Source organism: Fistularia commersonii, chromosome 32 (assembly GCF_037954325.1).
Source record: "Fistularia commersonii isolate RoL2024-O1a breed Wild chromosome 32, RoL_Fcom_v1.0, whole genome shotgun sequence".
Lineage (NCBI taxonomy): Eukaryota > Metazoa > Chordata > Actinopteri > Syngnathiformes > Fistulariidae > Fistularia > Fistularia commersonii.
In genome coordinates, this window is record NC_141315.1 from 4,155,334 (window position 1) to 4,180,072 (window position 24,739).

Here is a 24,739-nt window from a genome sequence, read left to right on the forward strand (position 1 = left end):
TGTGGCAACTGCACTTGAATTTCCAGTTGTGACAAGAATTCACCACGACCTGGACGACTGACGGCCTCCACAGATACTTTTACTTTAGCTGCTATTTACTTTTCAGTCACAATTACCAAGGTGCAGTAGCTTTTGGTTTTAAGAATACAGAGAATAGGGTTAGATGGAGAAGGTTGATTCGCTGAAGGAAAAAGCCAAAAGGAGAAAAGGTTTTAATCTGATGTTTTGTTACCACTTGTTACATGTAATGGCACATTTTGAAGGATCCTGTTACCATCTGCTTCTTGATATATAAAACTGCGAGTGTGGATGTATCTACTGGTACTCTGCTAAAACAAAAGCAGTAATGGCTGTTCCTGTGTTTGTGATTGCCTTTTTAATAAAATAGTATTTACAACATAACAGCGCTAAGCGCAATGTGTTATGCCACATTAACTGCACCATAACCCTCATTGAAAAGACATTTTGTTTATTCAGTTAACTTTCCAGTTGACATAAAAATAAAATTAAATATTTTTGATCTGATAATTACACGTGTTTGTTTGGGGGGGGGGAGAATGACACTGACAAGAGGATCAGGGAAATCATTGTTATGCTGCCGTCGAGCTGATGGGCTGTAAATATTATTGGCATTCTAGCATTCCCCCACAGCACCGGGGTGTGTAAAATTATTAACAGCCAGCTTCATGTGGAGAGCGAGAGTCCTTATCAGCTATTATGATGTCGAGCCGCTCATGATATGTCTTGTAATCTAAAAGCATTATGTATTGCGCTTTAATAATCCCCCTGTAATACATGCTGCAATGCATGTTGGTCTTGAGCTGGTGCAATGTCCTCTGTCTGGCAAACTCTGATGGAAAACAACAGTGATATAATGTAGAACACAATACATAAGCTTTTAATTTGTGAAAATACAAAATGAAATCATGTACAATTTATGTACAAGCCTATTAGTACTAGACACTTATCTGTATTTATTGATGGGTATTATGACATAGTCAGAATATGAACTTAGCACTTTCATTGTATCCACAAGTCAATGTGCTAAAGCAAAATGCACAAAATTATATAAACCAGATTGCAATCCCGAATGTCCCTCAACCCCATGGGTATAGTCAAACAAAGAACACACTAAAAAGAAATATCTTACATCGACAGATTCCTTTGAAGAAGACTGTTTCATAACATTACTTGCTATCAGGCTCTGCTATAGATATTTGGTTACTCGGAAATTGTTTAAGACTTTTCAAATTATTGACTGCAATTCTAATCACCGCCATGACTTTAAAGTAAATCTAATCATTAAGAAGCGAAAAAATGTAAAAAAAAAAAAAAAAAAATTGTCTCTAAACTTGCAGCATGGAAAGCCAAGAGTGAAGTAGATTCCTCAGTCTCACAGCAGAATTCAATCTTTGTAAATACACGAAATTTGGAAGCCTCTTTTCGCAGCAGTGGGTCTTTAGGAGTCCTCTGTTGGCTTCAGCACTGCCTGGCACATTACACATTCCATGAAAAAGGTCAAAACCCCTATCTTGTCACATCAAACATGAAGTAATGGATAGACTTTGACACATTCCTTTTGGAATTAAGGATTTCGTTGATTGTCTAATTTACTTGTTTTATAACCCTACTTTGTCTCTGGTTGGTTCTAGACGACACTGACAGCAGGCACCGATTCAACTGTGCTCTATTATTTGATAAAACATGATCCACGACCGCTCTTGGTTTTGCAATCTGGCCTCATCCGCTTAGCAACCGAAGCAAACGACCGGTTCGGCGTCACATGTGCATAAATTGAAAGGTTTGGGATCACAAGGGTAGAACATAAAAATGATAAAACATGTTGAACAAAGTTTTATGATAGAGCTGTTTCAGATGCATCTACCAAAAAGTATGAAGCACATCTGACTGTGGCATTAAGATTGGTCATGGAGTTCATACAAATGTTCGATGGCCTCCAAGACAATCCTGTGTCAAGCAGTGCTTGCAGCCAAAGGAGGACTTAAAGATGCCCACTTCATGCGATACGCGGCTTTATGGTCTCATTTATAATTTGTTATTTTGTTTCACCTTGTTTGATTTGGTATTCTCTTGCATCTCAGCTGCCCATGCTATGCCAAATTGTCCATGTCAAATTCACTCATCAACAAAACAGCTCTATCATATTTGACTAATGACAAAAATGCTTCTAATATTGTCAACCTGGAGAAAAAATAGCTGTACTTCATAAGAATGCTGAGGTTTTGGACATTGCAACCAAACAATGACGTGAAATACATTGATCACAAATGACAAAAAAGGCAAAGATAAGACAAATATAGGGATAGAGATAAGGCTGGTGCCAAATGCCATTTATACATGGACACTGGCCATAATAATGTGTCACAAATGTTGTGAATTAGCTCCAAATGGCAAAGCATTCATTGAGAGTCAGTCACTAACATTACCATTGTGGTGGGATCACAACACATTTCAACATACTGTACAATATCACTCTGCAACACTGGGTACAGTAAATGCTATGTAGTGGTTGGAGGAGTCGGTGCATCGCTGAAAAGGCAACTTTTATGATCGCACAACTTGATCTAGCAATTGTAATAATCACTTTCCGCAAAAGTGATTATTTACAGATAGCTGTTATCCTTCATGTGACCGTCATTCTCCAAAATGAAAAAACAAAAGCAAAAAAAAATTAAAATAAAAAGTTGTGCGGAGTCAGATCATCATGATAGGTCAGCTGTGCAAACTAATATGTGTGGTCGCAACAACTGACTATGATTGTCTTCATATATGGTTCTCTATCTTCTTACACAGTGAGCTTGCTTTAGGAGTCGATGGGGAGAGCGGTGTTGATTCCAAACATGTCAAAACCCTATCTCACACCGCTTTGCTATGTCTTCCAAAAGTCCAGGTGTCAGTGTGGGTCTGGAGCTCAGCAATCATCCTCTGCTTCTCTGATGGGTGGACTCAAGCTGTTTGTAGATTTATACTGACTGATTTGACTGACAGACAGAGTATTCACAGACTTGATCTGTGTGGTCCTTGGGTGGCTATTCTCAGGCTCATCTGTAAACCACATCTTTTCTGAGGGAGAGACAAAATTGTACAAAGACAAAGAGGGGTTACACTTTAGACACATACTGTTATATAGACACTGATCGATTCGCAACGTCATCAGGTAATACAATACTTCGTATGAATGGTCGAAAATGATAAATCCGATTAAAATATGCTCTGAGATGCCGATTTTTACGGCAGCTATCGTTTAATGTCTTATTACCCCGGTATTGCCGCTAATTTATTGGCTGGAAATATATATTCCGTTGTGCCGTTGAAGCATGCTGTTTAGGCATGCAGGTTCATTGGTTTGAACAATCAATTGTTTGTTTTTTTATTTTACAACACCAAAAAACAGTGGACGTATTTAGCTTCGCAATTCATAAAGGGGTATGTTTTTTTCAGGGGCTCCAGGCTATTGGCTTGATGCAACTTTCTGACAGAAATAGAGAGTTGTACACAATATATGGGACATCCGCGTGTCTTTGTCCATAGTCATACATCCACATCGTTCGTCGCGCAGCACATATAAACCAGTATAATTCAGTTGATACTCAGCTGAAGCAGCATCAAACCATTAAACATGTACTAAGCAGGTCATTACCATGCTTTCCCAATGCAGTCATATGAAAGCACCAAACTGCTTGTTTTTTATTCAGACAGCAGAATGTCGGCAAGGACATGACTGTATTTGATGCATTATTTAACTTCATGCATAATCATTCACTTTCATACCTTGGCCCACTCTATTCATCCTTGTTGCACTTTGGAAAAAGAAAGTAGCACACTAAATGTAAACTAAATGGTAAATAAATATGTGATCATTAATGACAAAAATCTGCACAAATATTAAGATAAGACGTATGAAAACAGACGCTTTCATCGCATGTGGATGTAGAATAGGATAAAAAGAAGAGGGCAACAAACAACTCGGCAATTAAACAGAACGGAACGGAAAAATTAAACGGAACATAGGATTATGTCAGAAAAGTGCTATACTGTCGGTGTAGCCAATGCAGCGTGTCAAGCAGCAACATTGCGCTCATGCCTGTTGCCAAAGCAATTGAGGGAGAGTGTCTCAAATGTAACTCAGAATCAAATGAGCAACATGCTGATCGAACAGTCTGTGTAATGCAGTAAAATCTTCTCAAAACAAGAATGCTTCAGAAAAAAATAATTCTCTTAAAAATGTGTAATGATCATGTATTTTATGGGGAAAAAAAAACAAAAACGTCATGGATTTACTAACCATTAATTTTATCTTCTTCATTCACCAGCTGTGGAAATCTGTTACCTGCTTGTTTTTTTTTTAATAGACAATCAGAAAATATTTGAATGTAAATACTTTGAAAGAAGATATATATGTATGCGTGTTAAAATGAAAAGTCCTTGACATTTATTCTTTGGCTTACTAAAAGTTTCTGTATACAATAGCAGATAGTAATGATAAAAGCTGGAGAGAGTCAAAGTGCATGTGTGGTGAGACAGTTGAATAATGAGTTGCAACTCACTGCAAAGCCCCTGAAAATTCAGAAAAACAATATTTTCCCGATGATTAATCACCATGAGCAAACCCTATGATGTTGCCTGCAACACATATTTCAGAGATTTTGTTTGGTTAAATCATCCGTTAAAAGGACGGTCGCTGGCTGTTTGTCACTGAGCACTGGGATGTACTTGCATGTGGTTCCAGAACACCTCAAATACAAGATCAATGATTAACCTTGAAGTTGTGTACAGTCATGTGCTATACGTCTTCTGAGGAACAGCCTCGTATCGTTACCTTTCGCCATCTCAAAGCGGGTGTTATGAGGTGGATATTGCAAACACAAAGGTGTGCTGGGAACGTCCCACCAAAACTCTCTCACATAAAGTCTGAAAAAATCATCACCATTTCCGTGCAGTGTTTTGGGCCTGTGGCCATGTCCAAAGTCACTCTTGTCGGCATGCCACCTCACAGGTGCCGCTGTCTGTCTATAGTAAAGGTAAAAGATATTCTTAGCAGGAAAGCCTTGTTAGACACAGGCGATTGCATAGAATGTGGACTCATCGTCAGATGACCAGAAAGCAGTCTGGCTTCCGTTGTTATAAGCCTATTAAATGCACAGGACGAGATTAGGGATGCTGATTTTGGCAAACATGAGATGCCTCAAAATGGAGAGGTCAGCGCTCATCTCTTTGGCAAAGGGAGGGACCTATTCTGGAGATTGCTGAAAAGTTATTGTTGGAAACCAGTTTTAATGTCAGACTCACAACAATCCCCCAGTTGTCATCACGAAAACTGGTCGCTGAGTGATTAGAGGGGTTCTTCGTACTTCAGGAGTGTCACAAAAGTTGTATCTTTGTACTGAGCTCTAAATATGTGGGTGCAACATAGCGGTATCTCAGGAAGCATATATGCAGACATTAGAGCTTCTTGTCCACCATCCAGATATTTAATGGATTTGGAGAAGGTTTAAGAGTGTCTGTGTTGCAGCTCTCTTTGGGTGTATTGTGAGAACATGAACTGCTGAGGCTGTTACTACATGCCTTCTGGGCCTTGTATCCCTGGTTTGAGAGCAGAGTTATAATGGATTTTCTGATTTCAGAGCCGAATCTATTCCTTTTTTCTTACAGTGTGAAATGTGAGTTGGTTTAAATGTGGCCTTGAGCACAGAGTGGAACGTGTTACAGCAGGTCATTCCAACAACTTAAATTGATACATCCACAACTGTAAATTGATATGTGTCCAAAGAACTTAAATTAACAGAAAAATGTATTAATCATTATAATATTTGATATTCAAAGACCTTTTTTCTTAATCATGTTGTTACTGCGACTTTATTGATGACTGTTATTCCATCTCATTGAAAAATATTTTGATAGTTAAGTTTTGAGGACAGCAAAATACATTCCAGCAAAAGACATTTGAAAGTTAATTATGTTCAGTGCGCATTCATACATGTAAAAAAGAATTTTAAATGCTATTAAAAGTGAAATGATGTCCAACTTTAAAAAAGATTGTTTAATGAAATTAAAAACATTGCAACAAACGGTAGAATGTACTAGCAAAGCAGAAAATTCGAAACAAGTCCCTAAAATCCTGAGGATCTTAAATATTCAAATTCCTTATTAGGTATATCCTTTAATAATTTGGCACAATTGAATGCAAAGTAAATCAAAATGTTTGCTACTTTATTTTTCATTAAATACACAATGCTAATAACTTTTAGCACCTTAAAAGTCACCGTGATTCAAATTTGATCGGATACTGAAATCTGCAGCTAAAATTTAAGTGAAATAAAAAAATAATAGTGTTCACATTTTATTAACTAATAAATTCAAACAAATTTAAGGAGAGTGAATGTCATGCTCATTATAAATTAAAAGTAGGTTATCGCCGGCAAGCAAGCGAGGCTATGGTTGGCCAAGGTAAAATGTTTCCGGCACACCGTGCTTCCTGCAGCATCAGCACGGAGGATGCTGATAATAATAAACAGGTGTGAGAACTTGCATCACATTTCCATCTGTTGCATCAATGTTTTGGAATAGTTTACTAGTATTGTTGCACCCTTAACTAATATATGAATGTAGATGATCCAAAAACTGCCTTTACCCTAACCGCATACTCTCACACTTGAAGATCCTGTGAAAGTAAGGGCACATCAGTAAAGTATGCATTCATTGCGTTCACATATAAATGGCTATATGACTATCTGTTATTTTCCAGTAACAACAATGGAAACATGAATATGAAGAAATAATTATGTTAAACTTCATGTAGCTTGTTGATACAAAATCTGTGTGTAAGTTCCCCCTTCCGCGATGTATCTGTCACTGAATTGAGATCATGTTTGTTTAAAGAGTCGCGGACCGAGATGACATATAAACAAATATGACACTTTTATCACTGAAAAAGCCAATGAATGGAAGAACATCAGGGGCACTTTACTTTAGCTCTACTCAGGGGGGCAGTGTTCTGTGCTTAGTATTGTTAAGGCAAACTAAAACATGCACATCCACGCAAAATTACTCACACACGGACATCCAGGTACGTTACATATTAAGTCTGACTCTACAAAAAGACACACAGCACGACAGCAAGAGTTTCTAAAGTATTTTTCTCAGACGTAGACAAAAAAAAAAGGTTTAAAGGGGCACATACTTTTGCTTGTCTCGTGAGTCCCTGCTTTTGGTGCGGTTGGTGCGGTTAGTTATTGGGATAGAGTGGACGGAGGAGCTCTTTTTGCTCGAGGAATGGGAAGAATGGGAGGAGTGGGAGAGGCTAGTTCGGGACTGGCCGGCGTTGTGGTCAAACTGCATCAGGCAGAATATCAGATCTGACGGCACCAGCTCGAATGCATACGGTGGATTGGTTATGACATACCTAGAAGAGAGACAAGTGTAGGAGACAGCTCCAATTGTAGTTTATACTCAAACAGTAAGGATGCTTGGGAAAGAAAAAAACACACCCACCGTTTGGTACATTGGCTTTGCGTGTTTAGATGTGCATCTCGTAGCCGGTAGATGCCGAAACACAACATGTTATATGTTTTCAGGGCCTTACAAAAAAGGTCACCATAACAGCCTCCATCCTGAAAGACAATGAGGCAAAAGGTAAACGGGGATAGCATCAACGGTCAATGATTATTCCGACCAACAGGATTCCAAAATTCCAATTTCCTGAAAATATTGTATTGATGTATAGTGTTTGTGTTGGAGTTTATATTCCAGGATTCCAACTTTCGAGTCTCACCATGATGCTAATCAGAACTGTGGCCTGTCTGGACCTCGTCCTGGACTTAACACCGGTCCATTGTGATTTTTGACCAGTTTTACGACATCCGATGTACCTACCTAACTGGCTGTTTAATTAATAAAATAATCGACGGAATATTTAACGATGACGAAAAACAGAAAATAGCAATATTTGAAGTTACGCAGCATATGCTTTGTTTTTCCGTGAAAACTATGGTATAATTTTGTTGTTATTAGGTGGATTAGCTCACAAAATGCAATTTGCGCGCACCGCATTTGAACGCTGGAGAAAAACGTATAAATCTGGTTTGTGCCTGGGATGTGTACCCTAAATGAGAATCCACTTACTTTGTTATGAGCTTGAGCTAAATAACACTTTCAGAAATGCTGTATATAGTGGTCTTAACTGAACCAGATGTCCTTTAAAGTCTGAGACATAATCTAGTTCCCGATATAGAAACCGACCAAGATGTAGGTGATAAAACTTGCCCCCAGGTCTGCAAAAGGCCCGTCGTACAGAGCCAGCTGTGCCACGCGACACCTGTCCCTGTTTGCTAGGGTCTGCGGCGTGCTGTAGCCTCCTCGTAATGCATTCTCTTCTGCGAGCAGTCCCTCCAGCTCTGGTGTCGCCCCACCTGTTACCAATGTCCGGATCAAGGTGAGGATATTATCGTTGAAGTATGTCTGAAGGAATGAAAGAAGGGGGGGGGGATGAACCTTTACACCACCCGAGTCACAGCTGAACCATCTCACACCCGGCGTGCTCGCCAAGCTGAATGGTACTTTCTAACCCTGCTTTGTCGAGTCACATTGCCCTGCAGTATGAGTGAAAGGACAGGGGAATCCAATTACCGCAGTTTATTCTCTCTTCCATCACAAAAAGAAACGGGGACTCCGAGGATTTCTTGAAGCTATGTAATTCAATATTGCATGTACAAACCCTACAAGCCATCTGTGAAACGTGAGGATATACAGTACCCTTCTTGAGGCTTTAATTTTCTAAACACTTATCATTTTAACAAGGCCAGTGTCTTCCCCTCTGTTTGAGTTGCAATCTTTTGTCTCCCTGGTCATCCAGTGCAGTGACATCTCCCTCAGCTGCTGACAACACTATTGACTAAAATGACTGATGAGGGCTGTCTATTAGATAGTTTACCTCTCTGTCTACACAGGAGCGTATTTGAAGGCAGCTTTGTTCAAACCTCTCTCGAACAGAAAGGCTGACAAATGAAGCCATCATAACCTAATCCAACTTCCAAGCTTGTCATTTATTTTTGAACAGGGATTATTCAGGGACCTGAGGAATTCTATCCAATATGAAAGTCAATATTGCTTTTACATTTTTAGATGACGGAAAGGTTTGATTTGCAATGGCACAAATAATGGCACCACCGGGCGCCCTGTGATGCTGTTAAGGTAAAGCGATAGTGACTTACAGCACTCATTAAGGAGTCCAGAACACTGACTGCGAAGGCTGTCCCACAGGCAAAAGGCTGAGTCAGGTATAACTCTGTGTCTGGATCGTCATCGTCATCTTGGTCCAAAAACTGAACATTGGAGTCATTAACTAAGAGGATAAACATGGAAATGTGGGTCATTTACACCAAATAAGACATTATTTTTGTGATTAGATTGTGTTGCGCATGTCTATTAGCACCAGGCACCAGGCACATAGTTTATGCAACCAGGCAAATAGTGAATGCATGTAAAAGGAAAGGGCATAAAATCAAAGTGATTGTGCACGGCGGTCTGTAGATGCAGATATGGACTGTATCAGAAATCCACCGAATACATGACTTTGTTTCGAATCAGGGCAAAATCATTCCTTTGAGCCGAGAAGACAAAAAAATAATCAAGGGCAACTGAAAAAAAATTGGTCGTACCTTTTAAAGGATGTCAAATAAAAAGGTGACTTTTCTATGCCTCGTGGCCAACTTGCCACTTCCACATTCCATATCCAAGTCATTCATGCACACTCATGACACCATGCATATTGTTCGAGCTCCAGGCTGTGATTCAAAGTCTTCCTGAGGTCAATATCAATAACGCTAATATGCCATTTGTTTGTCTTGTAAATTCAAGACAGAATGTCCAATTACTTGTACATGTACGTCCAAACAAATAAAAGTATCTTATTGCCCCAGAACCTTTTTGAAGACATTCACTTTGAGCACAGAAACACATGCAGTATCTGGAAGAAAGTAATGATGTAAAATTTAGTTACAGAATTTCTTCTGTGTGGACAGAAATAAATGTCAGTCATATTGACTGGGCTGAGATGAAAGGGGGCACGGGGCAGAGAATGTGATCAGACAGAGGATGCTATGAAAACAGCCGCAAGGACTTCTGAGGGATCAAAGGCCTTATAATTCTTAGAAAAATAAAAAGAGCGAAATTTGCTTTGAGATAAAGGACCAAAACAAGACAGGCAATTATGACCAGAACTATGGGTAAAATGTGCTCAAAGTGATGCCATGGGAATGGACAGAGCCTCTTGTGCAGCAGAAAGAAATCAAAGGGAAGCTGATATGGAGGCAGCGCTGCAGCACGGGACAGTGCTATGTCTTACCCAGCTCAGTTATCATTTGTATGCTGGTCCCACTGCTTTTATCCTGACTGAATGAAATCACAGGCGGTTTTTTGCCTGGCTTTGCTAATGGTGCTGGACAAGTGTTAAGGGAAAACAGTTACTGGAGCATGTCAACAATGGGTGGGAAAACGACTAAATCCCCACTAACAGTCATGTTAATACAGTCTAATTGAAGAACTAATTGAAGAACTGGATTTGCAACTACTAACTGAAAAGCATGGGCAAATACAGATATATTGGTCGACTGAAAGAGATCAACGAGCCCACCTAGTTCTGTAATAATGGGAATATTCGCGCCCGTTGTCACCGAAGTCTGCCTGACCAATCCGTGGACTGGACTGTTTTCGGGCGATGATCTATCCATCCCCGGTGGCGTGAAACCTAAAATGGTCATCAACACAATATAAAGCATGTCGGTTAATGCAATATTCAATTTATCATGAGAGGTTACAAACAGGCATATCAGCAGAACTAATACACTGAGGCTATTTCATCCATTCCCAGTCACTGGTGAAGCATGAAGTTGCTGAGTATGATGTTACTGTTTTCCTGACAAGGTCCAATATTAGTCTATATATTATATATGTGACACACTGCTCATTTTGTTTTCCTCCGATTGTGTGTGCAGGGAGACAGAAACAATTTACACACACACACACACACACACACACACACAAGAAAAAAAAAATGTACAGAATGGAGCCATGAAATAGGAAATAAGTGACACAAGATTGAATTCAAATTGACTCGGCATTCCTTGCTTTCCTCAGATTGACAAGTAAGCACATTAAATCACAGATGCTGTATGTATAATACATAGGTCGTGTTTTGACATCCATCACTAACTGCTGACTCAGGTGAATGTGAGGTCATTCACGTATTAGAGGAATCACGAAATTGGCAGGCATTTCTTGTTTGTCTCGATAGGTCAAAGGTTTCCAACGGAAAAACGGCCGTTATTGAAGGCCATTTAAAGCTCACGGTCCTCCGGCTGCTTCTTAAAAAGCTATAACATTCAATATTCATAGACTATGTAAGATCATATTTCGGCGGTAGTATATATATTATCAAATAGAAAACACGTTAGCCTGGTAGGGCATTTCTGCCTCTGTTGCTCACTCCAACCAATTAGGTTCGTAAAGAAACCAGTTGCTACAGTAACCTGAGGAATAGTCAGTACGGTTTACTGTCAAACACAGTGACACCAGGTCACCCAGGCAGCACCCAGTGAAGAAGATTCTCTGTGCCAGGGCCCTGTCCCTTCCAGGCGGTGCAGTGAACTATGATAGGGTGCTCCGTACCTTGGGAATTAGCCTGCAAGACCCCAATGCTGTCATCAAACTGCATGGATTTGATGTTGAGTGACGCCAAGATGCATTCTTTGTCCTGCAGTGATGCATCGTCAATATTATTCTGATTGGCTGACAGAATGACACACATGTCGCAGAGGTTGATGTTGACAGCCCTCAGATCTGCTCGACTCAGCGGCGTGCCCTTTGAGAGGAAAACGAAGGAGAGAATATGTTATCTCACCTATGTGAAAAAAAAAAAAGGCGATCGTTCGAATCTGCGTTAACTTATGCTGCGTGTAATATTGAAGCAGTTTATTTTGCCTGCCAGTGAATGTGATCATATTCACTGTGGAGCTTTTCCCTTCCAGGAAACATTAGGTACTTTCTTTGCACATTGCGTATGTCGTTCCATTCACCTTGACCTCTTTCCAATTACAGTAGGTTGCGCAAAGTGCAAGAAAGTGGCCTTCTGTTGTAAAACTTTCAGAAAACATAGTTCAAACTTAAAGAAATCAAGCACCTGGTACTCAGATGGAAAGCACTAACTTTCAGCATTGGTGGAAAGAGACTAATTATTCTTGCAAAGTAGTTTCAAAAAATGAACTGTACGGCTTGTCTTGTACATCTTGTCTTCATTTGGGAAGAAAGTCAAGTGTCCAAAAGAGGGAGAGGAGTTAAAGGAGTTCTCACATGAAGACAAGATGCACAATTCATTTGGCTAAATTCTGTTGTTCAAATTGTTTGAATGATTTAACTGTCCTAAAGTGACTTTTAGTTGAGTGATTTTTCTTTAATACACAATAACCACGGCAAGCGTTTCAATTTTTCGCAACAATTCATTTGCTTTGAAAAACATCATTTGGACATTTATCGAGTAAAAGATCCGTATTCAGATACTCCGCTGCTATTTTTTCCATCCTACTCAAATTATCATGAAATCATATTTACTTAGCATTTCTTGCCAGATGTAGAGTTGTCATGAAACAAAAATAAATGTGATCCTTTTTGAAAACTCACAGGCAGAATGGAAACTTTTGGAAAATTGTGAAGAGTCTCCCACTCGCGCTTCAGATACTCAAGAGAGCCGACGAAGACGATGTGCTTCAGCTCGTGGTAGTGAAAGTTGCTGGCTCTCAGCGGCATGACAAAGTTGCGGAGACCGATCAGAGCGGATTTCACGTCTCCGAATATGCACACGACGACATGGCCGCTCAAAACGGTCATGGCTGCCTCGCTGCGAGTCTGACAGGAAAAGAAGATAAAAAATTGCACTTGTGACAGGAATTTGGTATGAATTGGCTTTTCTTACAAACGTTCGGGCTATTCTCCCTTACGGTCCCCTCCTTGCCCGGTAAAATATGTCACGCGGTTTATGACTGCAATGGACTCTGAGAGTAATTTGAAAAATGGCATATGTATTAGTACAAGAAATGTTCGATGTGCAGGGACCCCATATAGCAAATGACATGTCAAACACCTCATTACAGAGTGTTTAAGTGCCCTGTCAACCTCTGATGGTGGTTTATGACAAGACACATCTGTCACTAGGGAGAGGAGTGTCAGGGACAAATGACGTGTGCCGCGTATAAGAGCAGAACCCACCAAGATGACCTTCTCGATGTCTTTGGACGGGCACCAGTGAAACATCCCAGTGGAGTCATATTTCTTTACGTTCTCATCCATGCTTTCAATCTGCTCATTCCCCGGGACGAGGAGAGGGTCATGTCTAATCAAACAAGGAGACAGGAGGGAATAAAAGAATATAGGACCCAGTGAATTAAATGAACTGAACTAGTAAAGTGGAATCATTATAAAATGAACCGATGAATATGACTCACATGCAGGCATAAATAATACAATTCATAAACTTGCCATACAGCACTTGTCAGTGCAAGGTGATTTGCATGCATTAATTAAGAACATGTCAGGACTGCAAATGATAAAAGATGACATAAAATCAAGGAATTAGAAAGGCATAAAGACAATTTAAATTTCATATCGAATCAATGAAAAACCAATTTGAAAAATAAAGACTGTATTCAATTACGTTTGCTCAACGCATTACTATTAAAGAAAAGATAAACGTCCGTATGAGGCAATTCTACTATAGGTCATGCGCGTGCCAATGAGGGCTCTATCCCGGCCAGCGTACATCTCTCACCAAAACACCTAAAAGTTTCCTCTGCCGCGCTCTTTACTCACTCTCGCAGGCTCACACACTGTCACAGGATATTTGCAAAGATGCCAAGAAAACCGCCATGTCATCGAACAGAGCAACAGCCAAGCAGAAAGACACGGCGGCGACATGGGCCTCTGAATGGCATGAGCACGGAGATGCAATTACGTCCCCCTTACTGTACACAGCTTTTGACATTGGCTGATGTGCGGTAAAAGCTTTAACAGACCAGACTTTAAATATTTCAAGAATTTGCCCAATCATATTCACTTTCCAAACTAAAGGCCATTAATCTTTAAACGGAGCGTCAGAACCTCGCAAACAAATTTCGCTGAGCTTAATCCTGCCCGCTGCTGACCAGTAAAGTGATCTCCCTGTATCTGGAGCTGTAATATGATCCCTTTACTTAAAATGTTATTACTAGGATATACTAATAAGAATTACTTTTGATACGCTTTAACATCAAAAATCTCTCATATTTTCCTCTCCTCCATTGTAAGTTGATACATTTTATAAAGGTAAGTAAGTAAATCGCTCCAGAATGAGACGCGTACACATTAAATATGAAAGGAAAAAAATGTTGAACTTTATTTTAAGCGCAAAATGCTCGTGTCGTATTGATGCTACTCCAGATCTGTTCGAACCATCTTGGACGCATTTCTGTAAAGAGTCAGTTGTTCAAGGACTGTATAGATCATGGATATTCAGTTAAAATTCGGAGATGTTCAGTTGACCGAGGCATCACAAAGTGCATTAATCCTTGACACTATAAATAAATATTAAGAAAGAAAGATTGACAAAATGAGTGTTAGTTTACTCATTTTACTGGAGTCCTAATATTTATCATAGCTATGTGATTGCGAGGTAAATGCTCTCAATTTTTCAAAAATAACGTTTAGTTTTAAGCTTTTTGTAAAAGGATTTGAATAACTGGGATACATAAAATTATCCTTTGAATTATTATATATGTCTTGCCTTTTTTAAAAAAATCACTTTGCAATTACAGGTAGCCTATGACTACTTATTTGGAAAAGGAAATATTGTAATTGTTAATGCACAAGATGCAGAGTTACAGCCCCATTTATAGTTTCTGTTACCCTCCATGTCTTTAAACAGAAGAAGGAAGCTAATATAGATAAAACCATCCCATTAAAAGTTTCAAACGCCATCATCTGGAGAAGAAACCATGGCAGCCGAGCGGGGCCTGACTCAATTTGTTTCAGATCAGAGATGAAGATGTTATTTCTGAAACAGAGACAGCCGCCTTGTGTCTCTGTCCAAACCCTTTTAAATACTTCAAATCTTCTCCCATAAGAAGAGCATCTCTTTAATCCATATGAGTATTCTAAAAGAATGCCACCTTAAGTAACATGTTAAGTATGCATGAAAGTGTCAGTTGAAACTACTATCCCTCAGGCTGAGAGAGACTGAAGCCGAAAAGCCTGCCTTTGGGATCGTATACCCCAAGGCAAGACCAGGATGTCCTCTCAGGAAAGAAAGTAGTAATGGAAGATGATAATGTCTTTTTGTCACCCTCTCTGTCCCAGAATATCTGTCAAAGGCACTGTGTTGACATTTTATTCTACGGCTGAAAATACGAAAGTTATTATCATTCCAAACCTGAGAACATTTACAAAAGGAATTAAGTACTTGGAATGCTTGATTTTCTTTAGTGTTATTATTTACTTTATTTTATGGTGGTTTTTGGCAAATGTGGCAGGAAATCAAACACATCCTTAAACCTATGGGTAAGTAATTTTATGTTTTGTAATATATTTACAATGTTATGCAGGTTGTATTAGTTTTACATATAATTATTACGTGACTCTTGATAATTTACTGGAATTAAGCACAACATATGAGTAGTCTTAAGTCTATGTAATTATTGATCAAAAATCCAATATAAATCCAATCACAAGCTAAACCTTGCAATTGAGTAAGGATTTGCTACATTATTTTCTGTGATGCAAAAAACAAGAAATCACAAACAAAAGCTAAAAGATAAGAATGGTTAGTGTTTAAAATTAAAACGGCGTTTTGTTTTGAGTGATTCCGAGTGAAATGGATCTGAAGGGTCTGGACTCATTTTCCTCATTTTGGTTGAATCAGAAAAAAATTCTGAAAAAACTTGATTTGTCCCCAAGGGGCAATTGGGGGGTGGAAGTACAGTATATTCCTGCAAGTCTAACTTATCCTGTCCTAAACCACAATGAGTCTGAATTAGTAAAACTTTTAGCAAAATTTCAAAATTGTAATTGGTTTAAAAATAATGCAGTTGTCTTGTCTTCCATACAAATAAACTTTACTGTCACGTATGTCAACAAAATAAATTACTGGCAATCTGTTATCCTACCAATAAACATATAGTATATTTTCCGCAACTCCCACTGCAGTCCAGGATACGGCCGCAATAAATCTGGGTGGGACACGAGAACAAGGAGGCTGCAAGTTGATTTCAAAAACCTCATTCATTATCTATACTGCTTATCCTGCAGTCAGGGTTGTGGAAGGGCTGGAACCTATCCCAGCTGTCAGTGGGCAAGAGGCGGGGCTCACCAGTCAATCACAGGGCCATATATATATATGTATATATATACATATGTATATACAGACAAACTTTCACTCTCTGATCCGTCTGGGCAATGTCAGGTCACCGTTGAACCTACTACATGTTTTTGGATTGTGGGAGGAAACATGCAAAGTCCCGCACAGAAAAGCCAGCGTGGGAATCGAACCAGGGACGTGCAGAAACTCGAACCAGCGCGCTACCATGCTGGTGATTTCCTAATAACCAAATAGAACATTGGAAAATTATTAAGTACAGATTTATGTCTGTTACAGTTTTGGCAGTAAATTCCCTTTCAAACTGACAAAATTCCAAATGTAACCTCAAATGAAATCAACTGAAAACCGACAATTCGATTCCTTAAAATGAGTAACATTTTTGAAATGTTGAATAGCCGACATTTGGAATATTTTGGGTCAAAAAGCTTTAAAATCAAATTGGTTATGGGATAAATAGCTATCTCGATAGATAGATCTACTATGCTACGCTAAGTTTGAGAGCCCCTGCTCTTTATCATTGGCTTCAGATCGAGATTGAAATGCAAGTTTTAATAAGAGTGAAAGCATTTAGTGGTTTTACACCTCAGCAAAATATTTCATCAGTAGTCCAATGTTTCACCACTCACTCAGTGGAGCCGCTGTCACTTCGGTTTGCCCTTGTAGAGATGACGGGTGAGGCAAAGCTGTGCCAGGATAGCTATCGCTCACTGTCAGCCATGACGGCCTGTCACTATCCTGCACCGCTGATTGTCTCTGCAGTAATGTGGCAGACATGACGTGTGTGTCACTGCGCGGTCCAACGTGACCAAACACATTGTGACATCTCGCAATTAGATGTGTCCTACGACCCATCAAGGAGCCTGTGGAAATGGTGTTAATTTCAGTGAGGTCGTGATTACTGAGTTCCAGGCGGGACGCCTTGGTTTGCAGGAGAAAAATCAGCTTTTTGGGTTGTTTTTCGTGCTTTGTTTTAGACACGTTTGCGACTGTCGTTTCTGTGAGCACGATCCTGAACGTCCAAATGATCAGCGTCTAATTCAGCACTGAAGTCAGAAGATGACAGGTTTGACAAGACTTCACACATCATGACTGTGCAACATAAGGCCAGGTGTCTTCTCGAGCGCCTCTTGACAGCTTAAAGAGACATAAAGTATATGGTAGACATGCATATTATAAGGATTTGCTATTTTAGCATCACTGCATTTGTCTTCTGTAATACTGCACTTCAACTACAAGGAGCGAGAGCAGGGAAAGTCTTTTGAAAATCCATCCCATCATGCAAACTGACAAAGGCTTGCTCTTCAAAATCCACAGCCAATCTGTTGATCATTACTTATTTAAAAAGGCCTTGAGGCTGCAGGTCCTGTAAAAACACATCTGATACAGTATACACCCAGATGTTTTTTTTCTCCGCTTGTTGCAATGAAGTATCCCTTAGGCTACCGCAGCAAATCCCTCTCTGGGCAGCAGACCCACAGTGAGGAATAACACATCCACCTGCAGTGTACAATGTATTAGCATGCCAAATAGATGGATGGGTTCAGTGGGGTTGATATTTAGCTGACAGCTATAGCATTTGAAATGATTGGGTTTGCAACACAACAGTCCTGGAATCACTTGAAACATTTCAACTTTGGCCCCACTTAAAGAAAATCAAACAAAAGCCATGCTGAAAAGAACATCAGCTATAGATACAAGGAAATGCTAAATGAAGTCCGTCTTCTACTTACTGTGTTGTATCTAACAGTAGTAACAGTATTAAACCCTGGTATTTCTTCTAATTGGCACTGAAATGCTGCAGAATGCAATGAAGTGGTGTATCAAGGAGCCTTTTATAAGCATTTAAATTGAAGGTGAATTATATGACTCCTCACTATGCTGTGTCATTCTCAATTAATTATGATTAAGAGTCTATTATTAAGCGGCATGCTATTTTCCATACTTCATCAGCTGTTCCCTTATATTTATATCAATAATCAGGCCCTGTAATGTGTTACATTAGTAAACAACCGCTGAACAAATATCATTGTATTCAAAATTATAAAGACGCTTGGGGATTTAATTTCAAAATGTCAAACGACTTGTAACACTATTAAGAATGGGAACATAGAGTCACACCTCTGTTTTAATTAAATAACATCTGTGCAATTCCACTTTGTACACACCAGGCTATGGGATTTCCCCGTTGCCTTCCTTGGCACTTAAAGACAATGACTATTACTATTATCATCCCAGTAATGGCCCTGTGTTGAGTAACAGCGTTATCGCCAGTCAAAATCAATGAGCGCCGATGTAATTTTATGGGACAAGATAAAAGCAAGGTAGCATTTGAATTCGACTTTCATTGTGATGATACATATTATCTGTGGTCTTACGTGCTGAAAACAGCTCAGAGGGATCCGACAATAGACGAATAGCCCTGGGCTATCTATCCTTTGGTGCCTCTCTGACTGGCTGGTGCTGTCATTAGTGCCAGGCTAGTTTAAAAGCTATAGTCTGTGGGTGTCACTTGAAACCTGGTGGCATGGAGTTCTTTTTCAAGTCTGGCAGGATTTCTATAAACAAGAAGAGTGGAGAATGTTTTCTTATATTTGTGCTAGAACATATACAATATATTGATCAATATTGGATTTTTGAGGCCAAAAGTCTCTTGACTCACGCGGAATATCCTCCTGTACTAACACCCAGTTTCAGATGCTGTCACAGTGCAAGAGCCAGCAGCTTTAAAAGTCAATATTTCAAATTCCACTCACTTAGAGCATCTATTTCCTGTTCTAATTAGCAACATGAGACACGAAAGTAGACAGATGACATGTCGTATTTTACGACGTAGGAAAACAGATAAGATGAGACAGGATGGCAGATGAAATTTAATTTCAGTAAATATGTTCCAGCACATTTTGTGTTCACACGTGTTACTATACCAGGATTGATCCAAATGCTACTCAGTTTGTATTCCTTTTTGTAAAAAACTACCATACGACAGTATTTTGAATAAATCGGCGGGTGAAAAACAGTAGGGTTTTCTCATTTAAACTATCAAAAACTCTAGTCACGAGGCATCTCGATCAACTAGAAAAGACTTTTCTTTAAAATTTAAAAATAAAATGTTTCGTATTTCCTAATTCCTGACAGAAATGTATAGTGCTATAAACCTCACAAGTGTTGCGATCAAATGTTCATTATTGAAAGTCCAAAAGGCGAGTACTTTAATTTTCAACATTGACATAGAATGAAAAACCCTCTCATAAATGACTTGCCTTACAGTTTTCACATTTTGACAATAAATAAATTGTATGTACTTTTTTACACAGACACTAATATAATTACAGTGGAGTACCAGAGGTGTGGGTTGTTCAGACTAAATTAAAGAATGGGCGGTCAAAATCCGATAATATCAATAATAATAATAATAATAATAATAATGATTACCTGCTGATCAAATGATGATGCAAATTTAGCAAAATAAGTTTATGAAGGATTTTTTGTGACATCGCCTCATTAACAGACACAACAGTTCTGATATTTTCCGGAGATCGGCGCATCCGTCTCCATGAAAAGTTATGAACCCAGACACAATAAAGCTTGGATTTTCATCAACAGCGACAGTTATGATCTCAGACAAGGTTAACGAGAGAAAGATATGGGATAAATAATATCACCTAGCTAAAAACAGACAGGATTTGTGGTTCTGTTACACACTCGGGGAAAAAAGTTTGTTGCTCAAGGTATAATTCCCTTTTTTGTCTGAGCGACCCTCCTGTGAAGGAGTCTGATCATACTCTTAATTTCCTTTCACTGTTTACAACTGTTTAACATAAATCAATCGGCCGATTCTGAACGTTGGCCTTACATCTCACTGTCTCCAGACTTGAACAATATCTGTATGATTGTGGGAATGCTGCCATAGACATCTTCCTTCTTACCCTCATTCATGAACCCAAACCCTGAGATATTCCTCAGTCCTCAAACAGCTTGTAATGGTAATGTATGACTTTATTGCCGGTGTCACTATACTTTTTTACATTTTTACACAGCTTGCACTCCATCCCATTTAGAATGTGACAGGTGGTCAGTGCTGACTCATCCCTTGTTCAACATTGATTCAAATGACCTCGCTGGTTTTAGGCGGAGATGACCTCGCAACAGGGTCCGCAATGTTGTTTGTCGGCATTGAAACGATACCTATGCCTGCCAAAATGTGTGTATATCATGGCAACATATAATGGCTAAAACCGGACACACACCTTTGCACGAGGAAGTTATCATGTTTAATGGATAAATAAATAAGTGCTATCACAGGTACTGTAACATCACAAATGCCAAATAATTCGATTCTGGATAAATCAAGCAATTTTGACCGGTCCAATTCATCAGACTGTCCTCTCAAAGTTGAACACAGATAAGTATAAATCACCCATTGTGCTGTACTTTTAGGATTTCGATATTCTGCATGTGCGCATTTAGTACATACGTGCAACAGATTCCATCTTCAATCAGCGATGCCCTACCTTAATATCTTTGGTGAGGAGTTTGGAGAATTTCTCATGCCTCCGTTACGCTGCTTTTTTTTAGGGGACAATGCCGACAGTTGGTCCTCTTCAACTGCAAGAAGAGGCGAGGACATGAGAAAGCGTGCTCGAAAGATGTCAAGTTTCACACATAACAGACAGTAAAAGACCAACACCCCGGGTCAGACGTACAAGATGTTACAGTTAGAGAGACTGGAGATTGGAGAGTCAGTAATGAGGACAAAGACATGAACAGATCCACCGCTGACGACACGACGTGTAACTTGGGTTAAACATGCAATACTGCTTTCATCAACCAGGCATGCTGAATCACTGGAGAAGCCTCAGCTACGGATTTATAACTTTGATAATGCAGCAGCACAGATAAATCACCCCATCATTATTTCAAATTCCCTGTAAGTATAAATGTTCTCAGACCTAAACTTGGATAACGTCTCCATACTAATCAGTCACATTCTCATTTAATTAAGGTAATAACCTATAAACATCAAGCATCCAATAAGGCTGTTGTCCTCTCGGTGAAAGCTGTCCAGATTGCAGGCCTTTCTTCATTTTGGGAGAGATGCCCTTGGCTGAGACAATTACACTTGTTTGGTTCTTATTGCCATTGTGATTTATATACAGCAGAGATGCCCCTTGGACATTGTCTTTATCACTGCGCACAGAGCTCTTCGTCGGAAACAAATGGCAAGTTTCACCCTTGAGTAAAGTAATCAGGCAAATATTTCCACAAGCTAATGAAAACAACCCTACTATGTGGCCATCACAGGTGACAATAACAATGAGTGGCAAATGCTTTGGCTAATTACAATTTAAAAGCCACCGTTTGTAGTGGGAATTGCTTTCTAGATATCTTGGAGAATATAAAACAAATCTATATTATTCTTGTATGTTTTGTCTTAAAAAAGAATCTAACGGTCCGAATGGAACTCAATAATGCTTCACAGGTCATGCTCCGAAGGAGATGATTACACCATTTCAAGCCCTGTTAGCGCGACTTAGTGCGACAACATAATGGACAATGTAGAAATGCGGGGGGATTCCATTGGTAAGAGATGCTGTGACACACTGGCCATTCACATCTTGCCCGCTCTGTTCAATATTTAATGTTTCACAGCTGACAGCTGCACACACTGGGTCATTAGTAAGGAATGCTACACATGCAACCACTCTAGCCTGGCAAGCACATGCTTTGGGTGTACTCGCATCGAGTACACGGGGTTGGCCCTTACACTGCATGTGACTGACGCCGGCCTTTTTGGAGTGACCGGAGCGGTATCTGTATTTCACCGGCAGGCTACGAACTCGGAGGAGCCGACCGGCCTCTTCTGCCACATTTGGTAGCTGGCCCACCTGGCCCGGGTCCCTGGAGCCCATGAAGCTCAGTGTCAGAGCAGAGGGCTCGGCATGGGGCAGCAAGCTTCCGTTACGGTTGTTTACCAAGGGCACTGACACGGCAGTTATTCCTTGACAAACCTTGCTGGCTGACATGCAGTTCAATTTAGCTGATTTGTATGGATATGTTGATGATTCGTTTAGGCGGCCGTCGGTTACTGCTAAATAAAGAAGAGTCACAGTAAGAGAAGTGAGCGTATTCGTCACTAAGTTATAGAAGGCCCGTGAAATCAAGTCATTAAACATCACGCCAGAGTTTGTAACGTGTGGTGTTCGGTAAGCATCTTTGATTATTTCAGTACTTGAAGAGCCTTAATGCATTTTAAAAAACCCAGCACCAATGGGTCTGGCATTTACACCAAAAATGTCAACACGCTACATTGTAACCTAGTGCATGTTTATGGTCAGTCTGACGACCTAACCTTTAATATTTCATCACATAAGGCACGAGACAGAATTTGATTTTACTTTACCTCCGTAAGATTTGCTATGTGTATTTTAATAAAACATATTGTGACTCTTACCGTAATTAAAGCATTATCACTGGATTTTGGGGGGGTAATTCTTTCTGGCACAAGAATCCTAATATCTGAATAATTAAAAAAACTCATTTTTATTAAACACCACTTAACCATTTGGTATAGCCAGAGATGAAATGCTGGATTTGACATTTAATTTGATATTTATAATAAACATGAATTAATAAATATGCTTTCAGGTGTTCCACCGATTGTTATGCCAGAAGAACAAGGAGGTGACAATGTGAATTAAAAACCACTAGCTGCTGTGCAAAGCTTATACCCGATAGAATGCATTTGGTACGCAATATTTGAACTACAAAAGTTTACAGATCTATTGGGGGTGAAGAGTTACGGAAAAATCTTCGGTCTCAAAAATGGCAACATTCTAAACCAGGAGGATAAAAATTACAATTTCAACGGTCAGCTGTCTAGCAGATTGCCATCCCTACGCTACATTTCAACGATTCATCTACTTCATGTCAAACATGCGCTGCACTTCTGCGCCTGGACAAAAAGATTTTAGCAGATTTACTGCCCATCAGATCCTGATAAACCGGACGGCCCGCGAGGTTCACACTCCTCTGCTGGCAGAGAAAAAAAAACGAGACCTGACATGATCACACTAATTGGTGAGTCTTTGGCTCCTTTAGTAGCTCGCCTGGAAATTAATCTGCATTGTAAAGCATTCTTTGCATTTACCACTAAATGTTCTCATTAATTTTCCCAAAATATAATTTAGTTTCTACTTCCTACTTCTTCAATACTCACAGTGAAGCATTAGCACCATCTACTGCCGAGACGCAATACATACCCATGGCAAACTACTCGGAATATTTCCTAATGTTTTGCATGTATAATCTAAGGACTGATGATGATGATAAACTGGTCAGAGCGATGAAGAGCAGTGTAATACAAGTATGGGACGGAGCACAGGTACTACACACACACACATGACAAAAGGGAGAAAAGAAATCCAAACTTACTTGATTTGATGTATCCGTTGTAGCTATTTTTAGCTGAAAAACACAAAGATAAATAAAAGGTTACCAGGAAGAGCAGTTTGTAATTAACACATACTATCAATGAGATCTAGAAAGATTTTTTCCTGTTTAGCGCACTTGAAAAAATAGAGGAGACTTAGAAACCAAAGGAAGTATGAGATGAATAAAACTGATGACCACCTTTTAAAGTAATTGTTGCGAACAGGTAAAGGAGGTTTTTTTGTTAGTTGACCATGTTATTTTGAAGAGAAGAAAAATTGTGGATAAATGATCGCACAAAAAATCCTAAAAACAACCAAGCAGTAGATTTAATTTGTTCCCATGAAAAATATTTTCAATAATTCAAATTAGATATTAGAATAGTACACATCCTGTATCATATATTCATATTTAGTATGTACATCTGTATAATAATCAACTGCACAAATGGGAGAGGATCTCTTTTTTATTTTCATGCATTTTTCTACTCTTGGATGGGTTTTACATAGTATCCATATTCTAAGTCAAATTAAAGTCAATAAATGAGATTAGAATAAATAAATGAGCGCTTAAATAACTGTACCACATATTATTACATATTATCAGTTCAATGTATTTTACACATAATACCCCAGTGTTCTCTGGCTAGCCATACGACATCGGTGTACATATAACGTCTTACTATACAGTATCTGAGCGGATGAGTTCCTCTTTTTTTATCTTTTTTATTCTGTACCCCTCCCCAACAGCTGTTTCTCACTCCTCCTCATTGCCTGAGACAACCTGAACCGGTGCATCGAAATTTCTGAGTCCCCTTTTTTTTAGAGCCGTGAGTCCTACACATGCTCATTAGTACCTTATTTCAACCCCTTGCTTACAATAAAGGTCATGGAT

The 24,739-nt window shown here is 39.3% G+C and overlaps 1 protein-coding gene across 5 annotated transcripts in view; it reads right to left on the reverse strand.

The window, feature by feature from the left end:
- Window positions 1–875: 875 nt before the first annotated feature.
- Window positions 876–24,739, reverse strand: part of LOC147215182 (calcium-activated potassium channel subunit alpha-1a-like) — an 88,309-nt gene continuing 64,445 nt past the window's right edge. For 4 of the 5 annotated variants that reach the window (XM_086139849.1, XM_086139850.1, XM_086139852.1 and 1 more), the window contains 12 exons: window positions 23,849–23,881; window positions 20,929–21,022; window positions 13,279–13,402; window positions 12,694–12,918; window positions 11,686–11,878; window positions 10,652–10,765; window positions 10,364–10,456; window positions 9,231–9,361; window positions 8,284–8,478; window positions 7,513–7,631; window positions 7,202–7,423; window positions 876–3,084 (listed from right to left, as the gene is read on the reverse strand). In XM_086139849.1, coding sequence (XP_085995975.1) covers window positions 3,063–3,084; window positions 7,202–7,423; window positions 7,513–7,631; window positions 8,284–8,478; window positions 9,231–9,361; window positions 10,364–10,456; window positions 10,652–10,765; window positions 11,686–11,878; window positions 12,694–12,918; window positions 13,279–13,402; window positions 20,929–21,022; window positions 23,849–23,881 — 1,565 coding nt within the window. In that variant the 3' untranslated portion in view covers window positions 876–3,062. The remainder of the gene's footprint in view (window positions 3,085–7,201; window positions 7,424–7,512; window positions 7,632–8,283; window positions 8,479–9,230; window positions 9,362–10,363; window positions 10,457–10,651; window positions 10,766–11,685; window positions 11,879–12,693; window positions 12,919–13,278; window positions 13,403–20,928; window positions 21,023–23,848; window positions 23,882–24,739) is intronic. The other variant, XM_086139851.1, reaches the window with a different exon arrangement.